This window comes from Lissotriton helveticus, chromosome 4_1, assembly GCF_964261635.1.
Source record: "Lissotriton helveticus chromosome 4_1, aLisHel1.1, whole genome shotgun sequence".
NCBI classification, from domain to species: Eukaryota; Metazoa; Chordata; class Amphibia; order Caudata; family Salamandridae; genus Lissotriton; species Lissotriton helveticus.
Genome location: NC_136063.1, coordinates 228,157,747 through 228,171,946, shown reverse-complemented (window position 1 = coordinate 228,171,946; position 14,200 = coordinate 228,157,747). Strand labels below are relative to the sequence as shown.

General features: G+C 41.4%; 1 protein-coding gene across 3 annotated transcripts in view; it reads left to right on the top strand.

Moving 5' to 3' along the window:
• KHDRBS3 (KH RNA binding domain containing, signal transduction associated 3) overlaps positions 1-14,200 on the top strand; it is a 257,176-nt gene that overhangs the window by 183,996 nt on the left and 58,980 nt on the right. For all 3 annotated transcript variants that reach the window (XM_078686713.1, XM_078686712.1, XM_078686711.1), the window contains one exon: positions 10,407-10,489. In XM_078686713.1, coding sequence (XP_078542839.1) covers positions 10,407-10,489 — 83 coding nt within the window. The remainder of the gene's footprint in view (positions 1-10,406; positions 10,490-14,200) is intronic.

Here is a 14,200-nt window from a genome sequence, read left to right as displayed (position 1 = left end):
CAAATCTGCTTCTGTTCCTCTGCAGAGTTGTGGGTGAGGAGGCATTTGTTCTGATGAGTTGTGGGTGAGGAGGCATTTTCGTAGGAATAACTAGCCATGGATGAGAGTGACTTCAGGACATTGCCTAACCAATGAGTTAAACTTTCCCAAGGGCAAACCGTCCCACTTTTGCTGTTTGATCTTCCCACTTTTACAGCATTTCATGTTTGCGTTACCGCAAGCTACCCCACAGTGCACTGAGTAAAATATAAAGATGGTGCAGCCTTTCTGCCCTGAGTGTGGCTTGTGTGCTAGCTAGAAATGAGCAATCCCCTCCCCCTACCACTACCACTGGCTCATGCCAAACTGGATGGAGAGATCCGAGGAAACAAAAATAATTATCTTCCTCTGGTCTCCCTTTGCCATATCATACAAATACTTTCACTCACAAAGATCATCAAAGAACACAAAAGATAAAAACAAGATAAAAAAAATACATAAATAACAACCAACCAGCTGTGGACAGAGGGGGAATATAAAAGTTAAAACATACCAATGGATAGAAGCATGAATATTAAAAATAAAAAAACAACACTTCCTACAGACTAAAAGCTGCAATCTATGAATTAATTACTCACTAGAACGATCTTCACATGGCAAATAAAAGCAATAGGTCCATGTTGGCTATGAGGTTATATAGATACAAAGCCATTGTCCAAGTCAGTAGATACCATACGCAGAATCGAGTCAAAATGTCTCCACGTCCGCATAATTTCATTGGCACTTGGTACGCCTGATCCAGAAGACCATAAAAAATTTGAATTCACCAAATACATGGACTCTACTTGTACTTGTTCTCAGTATTCTAAAGGCAACCAAGTGACTTCTGGTGCCTAGGTTCTTGCAGAGGGACACAATCCACTTGGCCCGAAGCCTACTGTACTCAGGGCAGAAAAACAAAATGTATTCCAGCGTTTCATTTTACCCTGCGCGTGCCTAGCTCCCTCCCTCTTATCACGCTAGTTGGTGCTAAAGGCTTTAACTGGGAGGGTGCCATATCTGAACTGTAGGTATAGCTTACGAGCCAGACTTGGTACAATTTCGTCAATGGTTGCCTCATAACACATACAAGGTTTAAAATTAATAAAAGATGTGAGGCTGCCTTTGCTTTTGGTTATAATATCCACAGCTACAGCTTCCAAATTCATGTTTTTAATATTTTGTCGGGAAAGCGTACACAACAACTCGGGAGAGGATGAACTTCTTCTGAAACAATTTTATGGTGCAAAACATGGGATCTTATCTACGCTTGGTAGGACCATAAGATCTTTAGCAGCATCGCAACAGGATTCTAATTTAGCAGTGGTCCATACCCAGCACCAATAAATTTACAATCTGCATTAGATTTTATCCAAATATAGGGGTGTAAGGGGAGTAGTTATGGGAAATGACAATAAGGTCCTCAAAAACCTTTGCTTCACCATATCAAGACTATTTGAGTTAGAGGAGCCCATTAATTCGCACCATACAAATCAGACCCAATAGCCTTGACATTGTAGCTCTCAAGGCACCTTTTCCATCTGGGGTGCCCAGCTCAAGTTGGGTGTCATTCTGATACCTAGGTAGTCAAAAGCAGACAGCCGATCAATGCATTCATTACCCATCAGTATCTGCCTGTTGCAACGGGTCACCTTGTTTTTATGGAAAACATGCATTTGGTCTTAGCACTATTAAACTCTAGGCCTCTCTCAACACAGAAGAAAGAAAAACTGAAATTACAGCCCTTAGGAAGACTTTAAAATCAATAGGGTATTATCTGCAAAGAGAAGGTCTGGAACCCTCCCTCCCCACCCCACTTCCCTAATTTGGGTGCAAAGGTTTGGTCTGCTGCTCCTTATCTGACCTGAACCAAATTTTCCACATGGAGCCTAACCAAGATATTCAAAAGAAAAGTGGGGATACCCATGTTTTCCAGTACTCGCCACAATTTCCTTCACATGACCAAAACAAATGCTGTGCGCAAGTAAACAAAAGCAACATAGATTCCGCCCATTAAATAGTCCCTCATTCCAGTATCTACAAGTAAAACTGGAAGACCTGATCTAGTGTACTAACGTTTGCTCTAAAATCTGCCTGTAAGCAGATGAGATACACTCCTCTGTAAACCAGTCATGCAGGTGAGTCAAACCTTGGGAACACATTTTTTGTAGGTAATTAGACTAATGGGGCAATAGTTTCCCGGGTTTGCCAAGTCCCCCTTCTTGTAAATTGGCAGGATCTCTGCTAGCTTCCACGAGGAGGGGATCTCAATGCCCGACAAGATAGCATTGGATAAGATGTTAATATATGGGCCCCACATATCCGTATTCGCATTATACAAATCATTTGGGGTCCTATCTGGTCTTGTTGCACGGACTGGTATGCCAGAATTTATAGTGGTCAAGGTCTCATTAAGAGTAAAAGCAAGGGTTTCTACAGCTTCTTAGGCAGCCACATGTTGAATCATTTTATCGTTCTCCTCTATAGCACCTCCATTCGTATACAACTTACTGAAGTGGGTCACCCAGTCCTCTGATTTGTATTTAGAAATCCATCACAGTTTCAGGACTATGTAGCCATGTTGATGCCATGTGCCAAAAGGTGTGGCTATCTTTGGAGGTCAGGGCTTCGTGGAGAGTGGATCACTAGAAATGTTCCCACTCCTTTTTGGCCCTAAGCAAAACCTGCCTACATGGGGGGTGAGTTGGATTTAGCTTCTGATAGGAGCTTCCTCTTTGCTAGCCTGCAATTGCTATTAAACCAATGATTGGTCTTGGGACTCCACAACCACTATTAGATGATTTACCTAACAAATCCCTAACCTGTACAAACAGTTCAGCATGGCTCATGCTCAGCACCTCCTTCCTTGGGTGTGCTGGAAGGGATGATAAATGTTCTACTTCTTTCTCCACTCCACTAATAACTGTCTCTGGGGCTAAGGTATTTTTCCACCCATTTCCAAGCAATGTCCTTCTGATTGTTGGTTGACGAAAGACCACCCAGAATATTAGGCCCCCGCAAAATGGGGCTTAATCTGGAATTGTTAGATAGAGTTAAGTTTGGTGCATGATGATCACTATCTGATATGTCCAACACTTCCATTTCTAACACAGCTGACCATTACTTTATGTCTACCAAAAAAATAATCAATCCTACTCTGGTAACCTGGTCTGTTGTATGTCATTCTTCGCTTGTGATTGGGTGCCGTTCTACCATTTGCGGCTCTAAGGTCAAAATTTAGAGTTAGGATTTATACCTGTCTTTCTTTGGGGAACCATCTCACACATGGCAAATCAAGCTAGGGGATAACTCACTGATTATCCCGGGCTGCTGTCAATTCAGAGGGATTGCCGGTTAAGGGTTCAAACGTAGTACTGAAATCGCCTGCCACCAAAAGGTAACCCTACCCCATTTGTTTAAAACCACTGACTCTGCAAGTTTGGTCCCAACTCTATTATAAACATTAAACATTTTTAGAACCATACCAAAAAGTAGTACAAGCACAACTGACATTAGATCAAGCGAATCGATATAGATTTTCTTAAATTTGCATTTTAAGTATGTTTTAACCCAAATCCCTAGCCTCCCAGAGGGTCTGACCCTTTTACTCTGAACTGCATTTACACTGAAGGAAGTAAACCAACTCCTGTGGAATGGAGACAAAGTTCTGGTCTCTTGAATGAGACAGACTTCATGGGAATCTATAAAATGACCCCAATCAACCTCAGAGAGCAGTTTTGTAATCCCTGCTCCGTTCCATGATAATATTTTTAGTGAAGTGATGTCGGACTGGATTTAGGGTGGAAAGTCACCAAACTCCAGCTCCACTACTTGGTGTGTATGATTGAATACAAGCTGCTCCCCGAAGATAAGAGAATACCCACCAGATCCAAGACTAATTGCAATAGGACAATGTAGTTTCCCCCAGCCTCAGAAGGCAAGCCAGTTAACAAGTGAGAATCAGAAGCTTGGCTAAAGCAAGGGTTGGTAATCGGGCTTACTATATCAATACTGATTTCACGGGCAGCCATTGTTAGTCAATTGTTGGGCCCTTTTGACCTAGGGCTGGTGTCCCCCACAGTTGAACTGGAGTACTACTGACACACTTTCCCACAGCCCGATACTTTATCATTATGCAGGTTTTGGCTTGTGGGATATTTCTAGCATCCACAGCCATAAGACCATTGACTATGTACCTGTGGGAAAATTGGACCTTCACCTTATAGTGGTCTTCCTCTGGAGAATAACGTTTTTCAGTGCCCACTATGTCAGTCCTTATAATAGAATAGTAGTCGCAGACTTCCCGAAACCAAAGCATAACCTTTAAAATGAGTGATTGTTGATCTTCACTATCACCCCTAGCATCATATGGATTGATGTAAGATGGATTTGGGCTCGCCGGTTCCTTAGAAGTATGGATATTTAGTGCCTGTTTCTCACCACTCCTCTGGAACAAGACATATGGATGCTCTCTGCAGGAGGGCCCCACAGCCTCTGAGTCCCCAGTCCTCACCCGGGGCCAGCTCCCAGTGCCCTTTCTGGGGGTTCCGACCATGTACTACCTAGCTACAAACTCATGTGGTAATGGCTGGGGCTGGAATGGGGGGTGGAATGATGGGGGTAATTTGGTAAATAATTTCCCTGGGCACCTGCTCAGTGTGCAACAAAGAGTGGTTTGGAGCCACCTTTTTTTCCCCGCCCTTTCGGGACCCACTCTCGTCAAGGTCACTATCTTGTCCCTCAACTCCCCTATTGTTTTCATCAAACATCAGAGCATTAGATAACGATTTTGGGTGGGGCTCTAGGAACATCTTTACGAAACCCTTTATTTACATCAACATCAGAGCAGTGGATCGAGAACCGATTTTGGCACTCAATTAGATCTTCATTACATACTGCTGATGGTTCATCATTGTCACACAACACATGGAGTTCAGAATGATTTCCCTCAGGCAATACCCTCATACCTCTTGGAAATTTCTGACACATCTTAGGCATATGCCTTGTTGCCGCAGCTGGGGAGGGTTCAATATCATTTTCACATTGTGAGGGGGTTGGATTTGCAATGTGCACACACTTAGAGAAAAGATTATCAATTCGGTCCAATGCATAGTTCCCAGCAGCTTTCGAGGACTATGCGCCCCCTAACCCAGCCTTTCATTTGCCCATTTTAAAAACACAGTAATTTGTCAGGGCTTCCTCCATAGCACCATGATAATGACACCAATTTATACAGTTTGGGCCCTAATCGCCTCATACCACTGCGCATATGATAAGTACCTTATTAGCGTGAGTACCCCGGTCAAAGCGGCCAAACTGAAGAGGAAGATCAAAGGCCCGCCTCCAAGAGCCCAGCGTCCCTTGGTACCTATAGTCTCCTCCTACTATGTTGGTGCACGTCCTGATTGGGAGAGAGAAGAGTAGTATTGCAAAGGTATAGGAAAGAATAGGGAAGAGTACCAGTCATATGCAGAAAAGACAAGTCCAACGGGACACTCAGACGATGTATCAATACTGGGGAACAGCAACAGTATTTGTCCACTGTCCACTTACCTCCTCAACCTGGTCTAGCTGAAGACGTCACCTCCACCCACACAAACAAAGGCTGTAAAAAATGGCAGATGGTGGCTATGACTATAGGGGCTATATTGGAGCTATGGAGTCCCCTGACCTCAGTGCAGATGATCTACTGTTGACCTAGTGCTTGCTTGTTGGCAGCTTGCTTAGGTAGGCTTTGGGCTGCGAGCTCAAGTTATCACGTGTTTAGCAGCCAATATCCCTGAAGAACTGATTCCTCCTCCATGAGAGACAGACCCAAGGGTACTGCACTGCAGCCAAATACAACTCAGCAGCAGCACCTGCAGCTAAAGCCCACAGCCCCAGCTGCCATGCTGTACAACTGCAACCGCCCACCTCCACGAGCGGGCCAAGTAATGGCGGAAGGTATGAGCATGGCAGCAGGGAGAGGGGTCATGTGGTCAGCAAAATGCAGCATATAGTTTCCCTTTATACTTAGATATGAGTGGACCGTCCTTAATCTAGTCCCTTTCAAGTTAATTAAGTTCTTGAGCCCTCCCCAGGGGCTCTGCCTGAGCAGATTTGTTTTACATAACTCACACCCTGGTCTTACTGCCAAAAAGTCTAATCCATTGTTTCTAGTCTGCGAACACTTTTGACACATCATTATTTAACACTTTCCCCTTGTCATGGTGACTGTTGGCAGGCTAATGCTAATTAGCCTACTGGAGTTTCAGGCAGAAAAAAAGAAACCTTTTTTAAAAGTCTCTTTTACTAAATACTGATTAAGCATCTGACCTCACCACTGAAATTGATTTTCATTATTCTGGTAGCTCGTCTCAAACCAAAGTTAGCAGAGTTATGATTTTTTCAGGATTTTCCTTGTAGGACAGCTATTGCCATACACCGCAAAAATAGCTTTTGGGGCTAGTCACTCTAAATTCATGCCTGATGCCATGTTTCCTTTGATATCCTAGTGGATGGCACAACATGTGTTTAAGTGCACAGGTTATATTTAACTTCTCTGTGGAAATTGTGTAGTTTCTGCACCACATACTATGATCTTCCTGGGACAATCAAAATGCCAACTGGAGATTAGCCAATCTTATCTTCGTTTACGGGTCACAGCACATACCCTGGGACTAGGACAGTAGATATTCAGTGTGCAGAGTTAAAAAATCGGCAAAACAAGTCAGCATGAAAATAGGAATGACCATGCAAAAAGAGGCACTTTGTAATACTTACATTACATTTCTACATGTTAAGAGAAAAAGGTTGAGCTGAGAGTACCACTTGATTGTACATTAGCAATAAAGTTGCACTTGAACCGAAGCCACTGAGAAATAGCGTTTCTTAGTTGCGCAGACACCTAATATAAAAAGATGCAAAGTAAAGCCAAAGAGAAGATATTGCTCAGAACTCCCATCCTACTAGAGGCCACCATCTTAGATTTGGTGCTGACAGAGCTCTGTATTTGCCTGTAAATAGTGTTATTTAATGTTTTCCCCACTGGAATTTCCATCTCCTTTAAAAATTCTCATTTTAAGACTGTTGTCTCCGGAGTGTGCCACAGTTTACATCTGAATTTTGAATTTTCCTCATGGCTGAATCACCAATAAATGTCTCGTTCAGACCCTGTGCCTCCTCTGAAAGAAAACGACTGCTATTTCTTTTATCCAAGACATAAGGCCACAGGGTGTACAATCTGTCAAATCATTTCCACCGAAACCATCATTGAACATTGGGTCGACAAGCTTTATACAGGATTTTAGCGTTCACACTATACCCTCTACCTCTCAAAGAATTATATATCACGGAGTCGACAAGAACGGCGATCATGGAGTGCCGACTCTGCAAATATATTTTTGAACAAAAGGGGAGTATGGCCCTGTGGACAGAAGTGGGGAAGGGCCCAACTATACTTTTCATAAAAGAACAACCCACACTTCAAAATATTTCCAAAAGGTATTATTCTGATTGAAAGGATAAACAAAAACTAATATGTTTACCTTGGCAATTAATTGCACTTTTTATTCATGGTTTTTTAGAAAAATATTGTTTTTTAAAGAGAAAGGACAATATCCTTCACATACATAGCCAGACAGTCTTGCTGTCTTAGTTGTACTCAAACATATATACAAAAAAAGTGAAAAACATACAATCACGATTAATTACATTTCACAAAACATAACATTCAAAAAGAACGGAACAGATGAGAAATGTCAAGTTCTGTACAAATACCATCATTGAAGTATTGAAAAATAAATACAGTGGAATTTTTTTGGGGGATTATTATCAAAGAATCAGATTTGTTCCCCTTTATCTGAGGAGCGTTTCAAGAGGACTTAATCCCATTTGACTCTGCAAATATAAGCGCGAGTCCTTGGCTCACCTCCTACTTTGCTGCCCGGCCCTGCGCTCAGACCGCAGACTTTATCTCAGGCCCATCTTGCTACAACTGGGCACTCAAACTGCAAAGGAGGCAGTCCACCAACTGTACACACTGAACATAGTCAAGCAGATGGCCATGTTTGGTAAATTCGTCCAACAGATCCACATGAAACTGATGTCTACTCCCTGTTAAACGACCAGATAAGAATCTGCGACGAGGCATATAACACCTTGCACCTAGACTAACACAGCCATCCGCTAAGCTTAAACAAAATAAAAAAAATAAAAAACGCTGGACTGAAAGACCATGGACTTTAGCCCTTTTGATTTTAATTGCATTGTTTCTCTTTTAAATTGTTTATTTTTTGTATCATGTTTTTAATGCAATGGTTTTAAGTAACCACACAATAAATTATTCATTCATTCATTGAACATTAGGTTTGCTTTTGTATATGGCTAAAACAAAAAAGATGAGCAAACAACCATCTTCAGATGCAGAATCTTCTATGAGCAACCATGGGGTAAACAAATCTTTCTACTTGCAGTTGGAATTTGCTAAACCTCCCTTAAAGCTGACATTGATGTGAAAATTGACTTTCAAATTTTTTAAACCTCCATAAATTTATCAAAAAAGTCTGATAGGCAAACAGGCCCTGCAAAGCATTGCCTAAGATGTTTATTGCACCCAATATCTAATCGAAATCATCATCACCATAGTCTTCTATGCTTCTGCTAGGGGCATCTTCCAGGTCCATCTTCTCCAGTACTCTATCTAGGCTCCAGTCTCTAGCAACATCTTTAATAGCCAATATGTTCACTGTCCTGTTGATAGCACATTTATTGTCAGCACCTTTACCATTGATGCCGATGCTTTTCATCACCTCTCACCTTCCATCTACATCTACTGGACTGTTTACAGCACAGTCGGCAACTGTGATATGTTTTCCATTGATGCCACCATCGTTGAAGATCTTACCTGTTCAGACTGAAACTGGTACTTTGATTTAGGCCACAATCTTGTTGCCACAGGAACCACCACCGAGCAAAGTCTCTTCACATATTCAAACAAACTCTTGGATATGGAAGGCAAATCTCCTGATAAACATCTTTTTTGCAATCCCACCAGCCAAACTCAACTGCATGTTAAGTGTCAGGAGAAAGTATTTGAGGAGGAACTTTATGTTTGTGGACATGAAGATGAGGGTCAGTTTGCCTGCTGCCACAGGGAGGAATATGAAGAGATACACTCAGGATATTGTCATCCCCATTAAGACCAATATTCTGTGAAGCATTATGAGGGCACACCTTACGAAGACCAGACACTGCTGAGAGGTCCAGTAGACCTAATTGGCAACATGCACCATAAAATGTCCAACTATTAACTGTGCTTCTCAATTTCCCAACTTGTACCTACAGAATCTTAGAGGCATACAGTTCTGCTGCCACAACCTTAATCTCCTCAGCACCACACCCTATTTAGGGTCAATATACAAAGGTAAACTTACACATAAATAAATCTGCATGTGTAAATTAAATTTTACACTTTTGAGTATCTTGAAAACTTTTGGCTATTCAAGTGTAAAGTTATTAAAAAATGTAGACTTACATGTGTCCACTCCCTTTAAACAGGAGTGTAAAGTTACTATTGTCACACCCTCCAAGAGAAAAAAATGAGGATGGGACTTAACTATTTGGACCACTTGCATGGAAAAGTTTTGGTTTGCGAAACAGCCATCTTGTTTCACTATTGCCATTACGCGCATGTGCATATTGGAAAGCACACATTTTTGTTAATTGGATGCACACTACATGTTATTATAAGTGACAAAAGCTATATTGCACCTGCAATAAGGCAGACAGGATATGTCATGTCTGTGATGGAGTACCCATCTGCCAAACTCTAAAACAGACTTTAAAAACCCAAATCATCACAGATTCTCTTATGTTCCCTGGACAGTGTGTCTTACTTCCATTATTTGATACTAAGAATGGAAGAAACTGTATTACATCACATTATAATGGCTACAGATAGGCATTTGAAGCACTCTTGTCTTGTGTGCATCAGTCGGCCATTGACTGAATTCACTATTTCGGTTACTGCACTTCTTTCTGGAGCTATTGACGAGCTTTTGTCAAACCGGTTGCCTTGAAGAACTATTTAAACAATGCTGCTCACTTCTATTGAATTTCAGAAACCTATTTGTAGAATACAGATATATTGTAAAATTGCACTTGAGGTACTATCATTGGAATTAATGCTGACTGCACAGAGATATTATTGTTGAAATTGTGGTTTAATTGCTGTCCATCACTTGCTACAGTCAGCGTAATACTGTAACTCATTGTATATTATGCTTTGATGACAATTTCCTTTTTCATCATATTTCCTATTTTCTAGCTACAGATGTTTCTTTAGCTTTTATTTCAATGAGTACTGATTGTACCAGTTTCATTTTATTATATATATCATACTTTTTCAGGAGTATGATGATGGATATGGCACAGCTTATGATGAACAGAGTTATGATTCCTATGATAATAACTACAGCTCCCAGGCACAAAGGTAAGAACTTGCATTATCATAGCTGGCAGGCGTGATATCCTTGGTGTGGAATTCCCCCAAAACATTTGCCTTTATGCCTCCTCTTTGCTGAATTCATTTTTTGTTGGCTTTATTACTTTGTGCACTTTATCACTGCTAGCCAATGCTAAAGTGCTTGTTCTCTCTCCATAAAATGTGGTAATATTGGACTGCACCTAAGTCCCTTGTAAATGGTACTACATATACCCAGGGCCCGTAAGTGTTCTGGTGTTTACACTCAAATGTATTGTAATTTAGAATCCTCTTTAAATGGTGAAGCCAGATTTTAAATCACAATTCTGAAATTGGCACTTTGAGAAAGTTGACATTTTTCTTGTTGTAACCATTTATGCCTTCTGCCAGTGTCTTGGGTCACATGAATGTTAATGGCTCTGCTGTTGGGGTTTGTGTATTCCTTCCAACAAGTCACACAAAAGGGAACTAGGTGTGGTTAGGATAGGCCATCCTGCCAAGATGGGAGGGGATAGAACTGTACCCAGCCTCACTTACATTTCAAAGGGCTCTGCATACAGCACACACAAAAGAACTTGACACAAGTCTTTTGTCACCCCAGACGTCTTAGACCCTTGACAAGAACAAGGAAAAACTTTCCAAAACCAGATGCTATAGGGAATCCCCCAGTTCAACAACTGGCACCAGGTATGAATACCGGGACCTTCAGAGTCATTCTTCAGGTCACTCCTAAACCTGTGGACATTATAGAAGAAGGACTGCCTTGCGCCCCAGTGGAAGGCCCTGCTCTTACCAGATGGCTGCTGCTTAAGGTTTGTCTTGCTCTATGAGAAGGAAGACTGAACCTGCTCCCATCATCTCAGGCTAGCCAAAATGATTCCAGTTGTCAATTGGCTGACCTCCTTGGTGAGATCTAGAGTCCCCTGCAACTGCCCAGCTGACCTGCTGCACTGGCCCTGCCTGCAACTGCAACTGGACATGCCGAAGTCCTGCTGGCCTCTGCTGGAGTGATCTCTAACAGGTGTCACCCCAGGGCCAATTTTTCCATCAAAAGTGGGGATTATTTTCTCAAAATGCATTCACTTTTTGTGAAATGCCTTTTATGCAGGTGAAAAAGGATTAATCAGACCTACATTCTGTTTATGTTGTCTGCCTTCCTGCCTCTCACTCTCTTCAAGAGTGTGAATGTAGTTAGAAAATATCAAAGGGAGCTCTAAAAGACCGTGAGGGCATTCACCTGAGAGGTAAACTTTAGAACCTGCATCAGTAAGAAGAAAGGGAAAAAGATTTTTTTTAAATGACAATGAAGGGGTTCTTTCTTCTGAATCCAGAACCTCCTGCACTAAAGACAACCATAGAGGGATATCTAGAGAGAGGAAACATAAAATACATTGTCACCATCACTCTGGACATTCTCACTGACCTCGAGAACACTGGTCTAAGCCAAGTGTTAGACCACTTCCTGTAGTTAGACAACACTTCATGTGGCATTAAATCTACCTTCAAAGTCAATTCCAGTCCTGACACTGTAACTGTCGGTGGCGAGACTGTTGAAAGTGGAATACTCAACACTGACACATCATCGGTCAATATTGATGAGATCAATTTCATTGATGTCAACATTGAGTTTGCCGTTGCAGCACTGAAAATCAAGGAGATAGATGACGGCAAAGCAAGCAATCTCTATTTTCTATACCCATCAACCACAAGAGGAAAATCGGTTTAGACCAACTCTAATAATTCCACAATAGGATCCTGTTCAAAAACACCTTTTTTCTCTAAACTTGCATCCTAGACCTATTTCTCCCAAAAGTCCTGTAATTCAGCCTTTGGATCCAGAGTCAAGACCAAGGCCAACCATTTCATCACATACTGAAGGTCCTCCACAGTGATCTCCCCCAAGATACTTGACCATAAGAAGTCAAAAAAGAAAATCATCTTCTCAGTCTCCATCTCCAACTCGGTCATATTCCTGTGATTTTTATTATACATTCACTCCTACCTCTCCGGCAGCGTCACTTCTTAGAACATATCCTATAGATGACATTCCTACTTTTCAAGATGTACTAGGCAGAGGTGCCAATTAAAATAAACCATTAAATTACAAGCACCACAGACAACGGTCTCAGGGATAACGGAGACTCTGCAACCAAGAGCTTCCCCAAGACCTACTTTACCTTTGCTACCGGAATTTGCAGAACTTGCAGAGGAAAAGTTCCTTACACTATCTACTATTAAGGCTGCAACTCCTAGGCTTCTCAAAAAATACAAACCTTTCGGAACAAAATCCTATCTACGTAAGACAAGATCCAAAACCAGACTCATTAATAGTCTCTGCAATAAGAAAGAAATATCCTTTTGACTACAGAGACTTTAATCCCTCCTGAAAAGGAAAGGAAGAGACCGGATGCAGTAGGATCCAACTCTGTAGCTATGACTCTTAGGAACTCTAGTGAATCTGCCCTATTAACCCGATATGAACAAGCACTATGGGAATCTCTTGCTGCATTTGCAGATGATCTTCCTAAAGACAGGAAACAAGATTTGATGGAGTTTGTTGAAGAAGGTGAACGTGTATCGGATCAATCGATCAGCTCATCCATAGATGAAACAAATCTGGCCATAACATAATTCTGCAACATAATTCTGCAGTTTATCTTGGCTTAGACTGGCTTCACTGAAACTAGATCCTCATTTGAAAATCATGAACCTCCCTTTCACTCAACCAGTCCTTTTTGAATCCCATACTGATGAAGAGATGGAGAGAATGAAGAAAGAGGCATAAAACCTAAAAGCTGTTGGTTTAGAAGAAAAGAAGAACTATCATTGCCCATACCATTACAGTCACTATAGATTTCAGTCTAGACAGAGGGTTCTATCCCCTCAACGGTCCTTCTATTCTCATTCACAAAGTCATCAACAGCAACATCAGCAACAATTGCATCCTAGGAATAATCGAGAAAGAGGTCAACAGCTACAGCAGACTCACTGCCAGTACTCTTCAAATCACGGCCAACATCAAAACAGTGAGAATCACACTCCCCCTGTTCTGTTTCCTACTCCGGTGGATGGGAGTGTTTCACATTGCTTAACAGAGTGAAGATTGATAATCACTGACAAATGGGTCATGCAGATCATCCAGAACGGCTATACCACCCATTTCAAACATCCTCCACCTTCAATACCAAAGCATCAATTGCTGAAATTAAAAAAAGGAGAGACAGTTTGTGCTACTAAAAGAAGCAATAGAACCAGCTCCTTTATCTCAAGAAAGAAACTGTTTCTATTTAAGATATTTTTTGTACCCAAGATAAGCATACAAGTGAAGTTCAGGCCTATGCATCAGATCTATCCACAGTTAGTAAAAGGTGACTGGATGTGTTCTTTAGATCTCCAAGACACATACTTTGACATACCCATAGTGAAAAAATGAAAAACATCTTACAATATTTAGTGGGAGAAGCCTATAGCTCACCTCTGCAGAAAGAATATTTATAACTACCCTTATATGGATGATTGGTTGATAAAGGCACCATCTTCAAGTCAAGTACTTTTGGATTTCAAGATAACGACCAAACTCTTGACAAGACTGGACTCACATATCAATCACCAGACGTCAAACTCTTCACCTCATCAACTACTTAATTACCTATGAGCCACTATGGATTCTATAAAAGGAGAAGTGTATCCTTCAAAGGAGAGACTTCTTAATGCACGTCT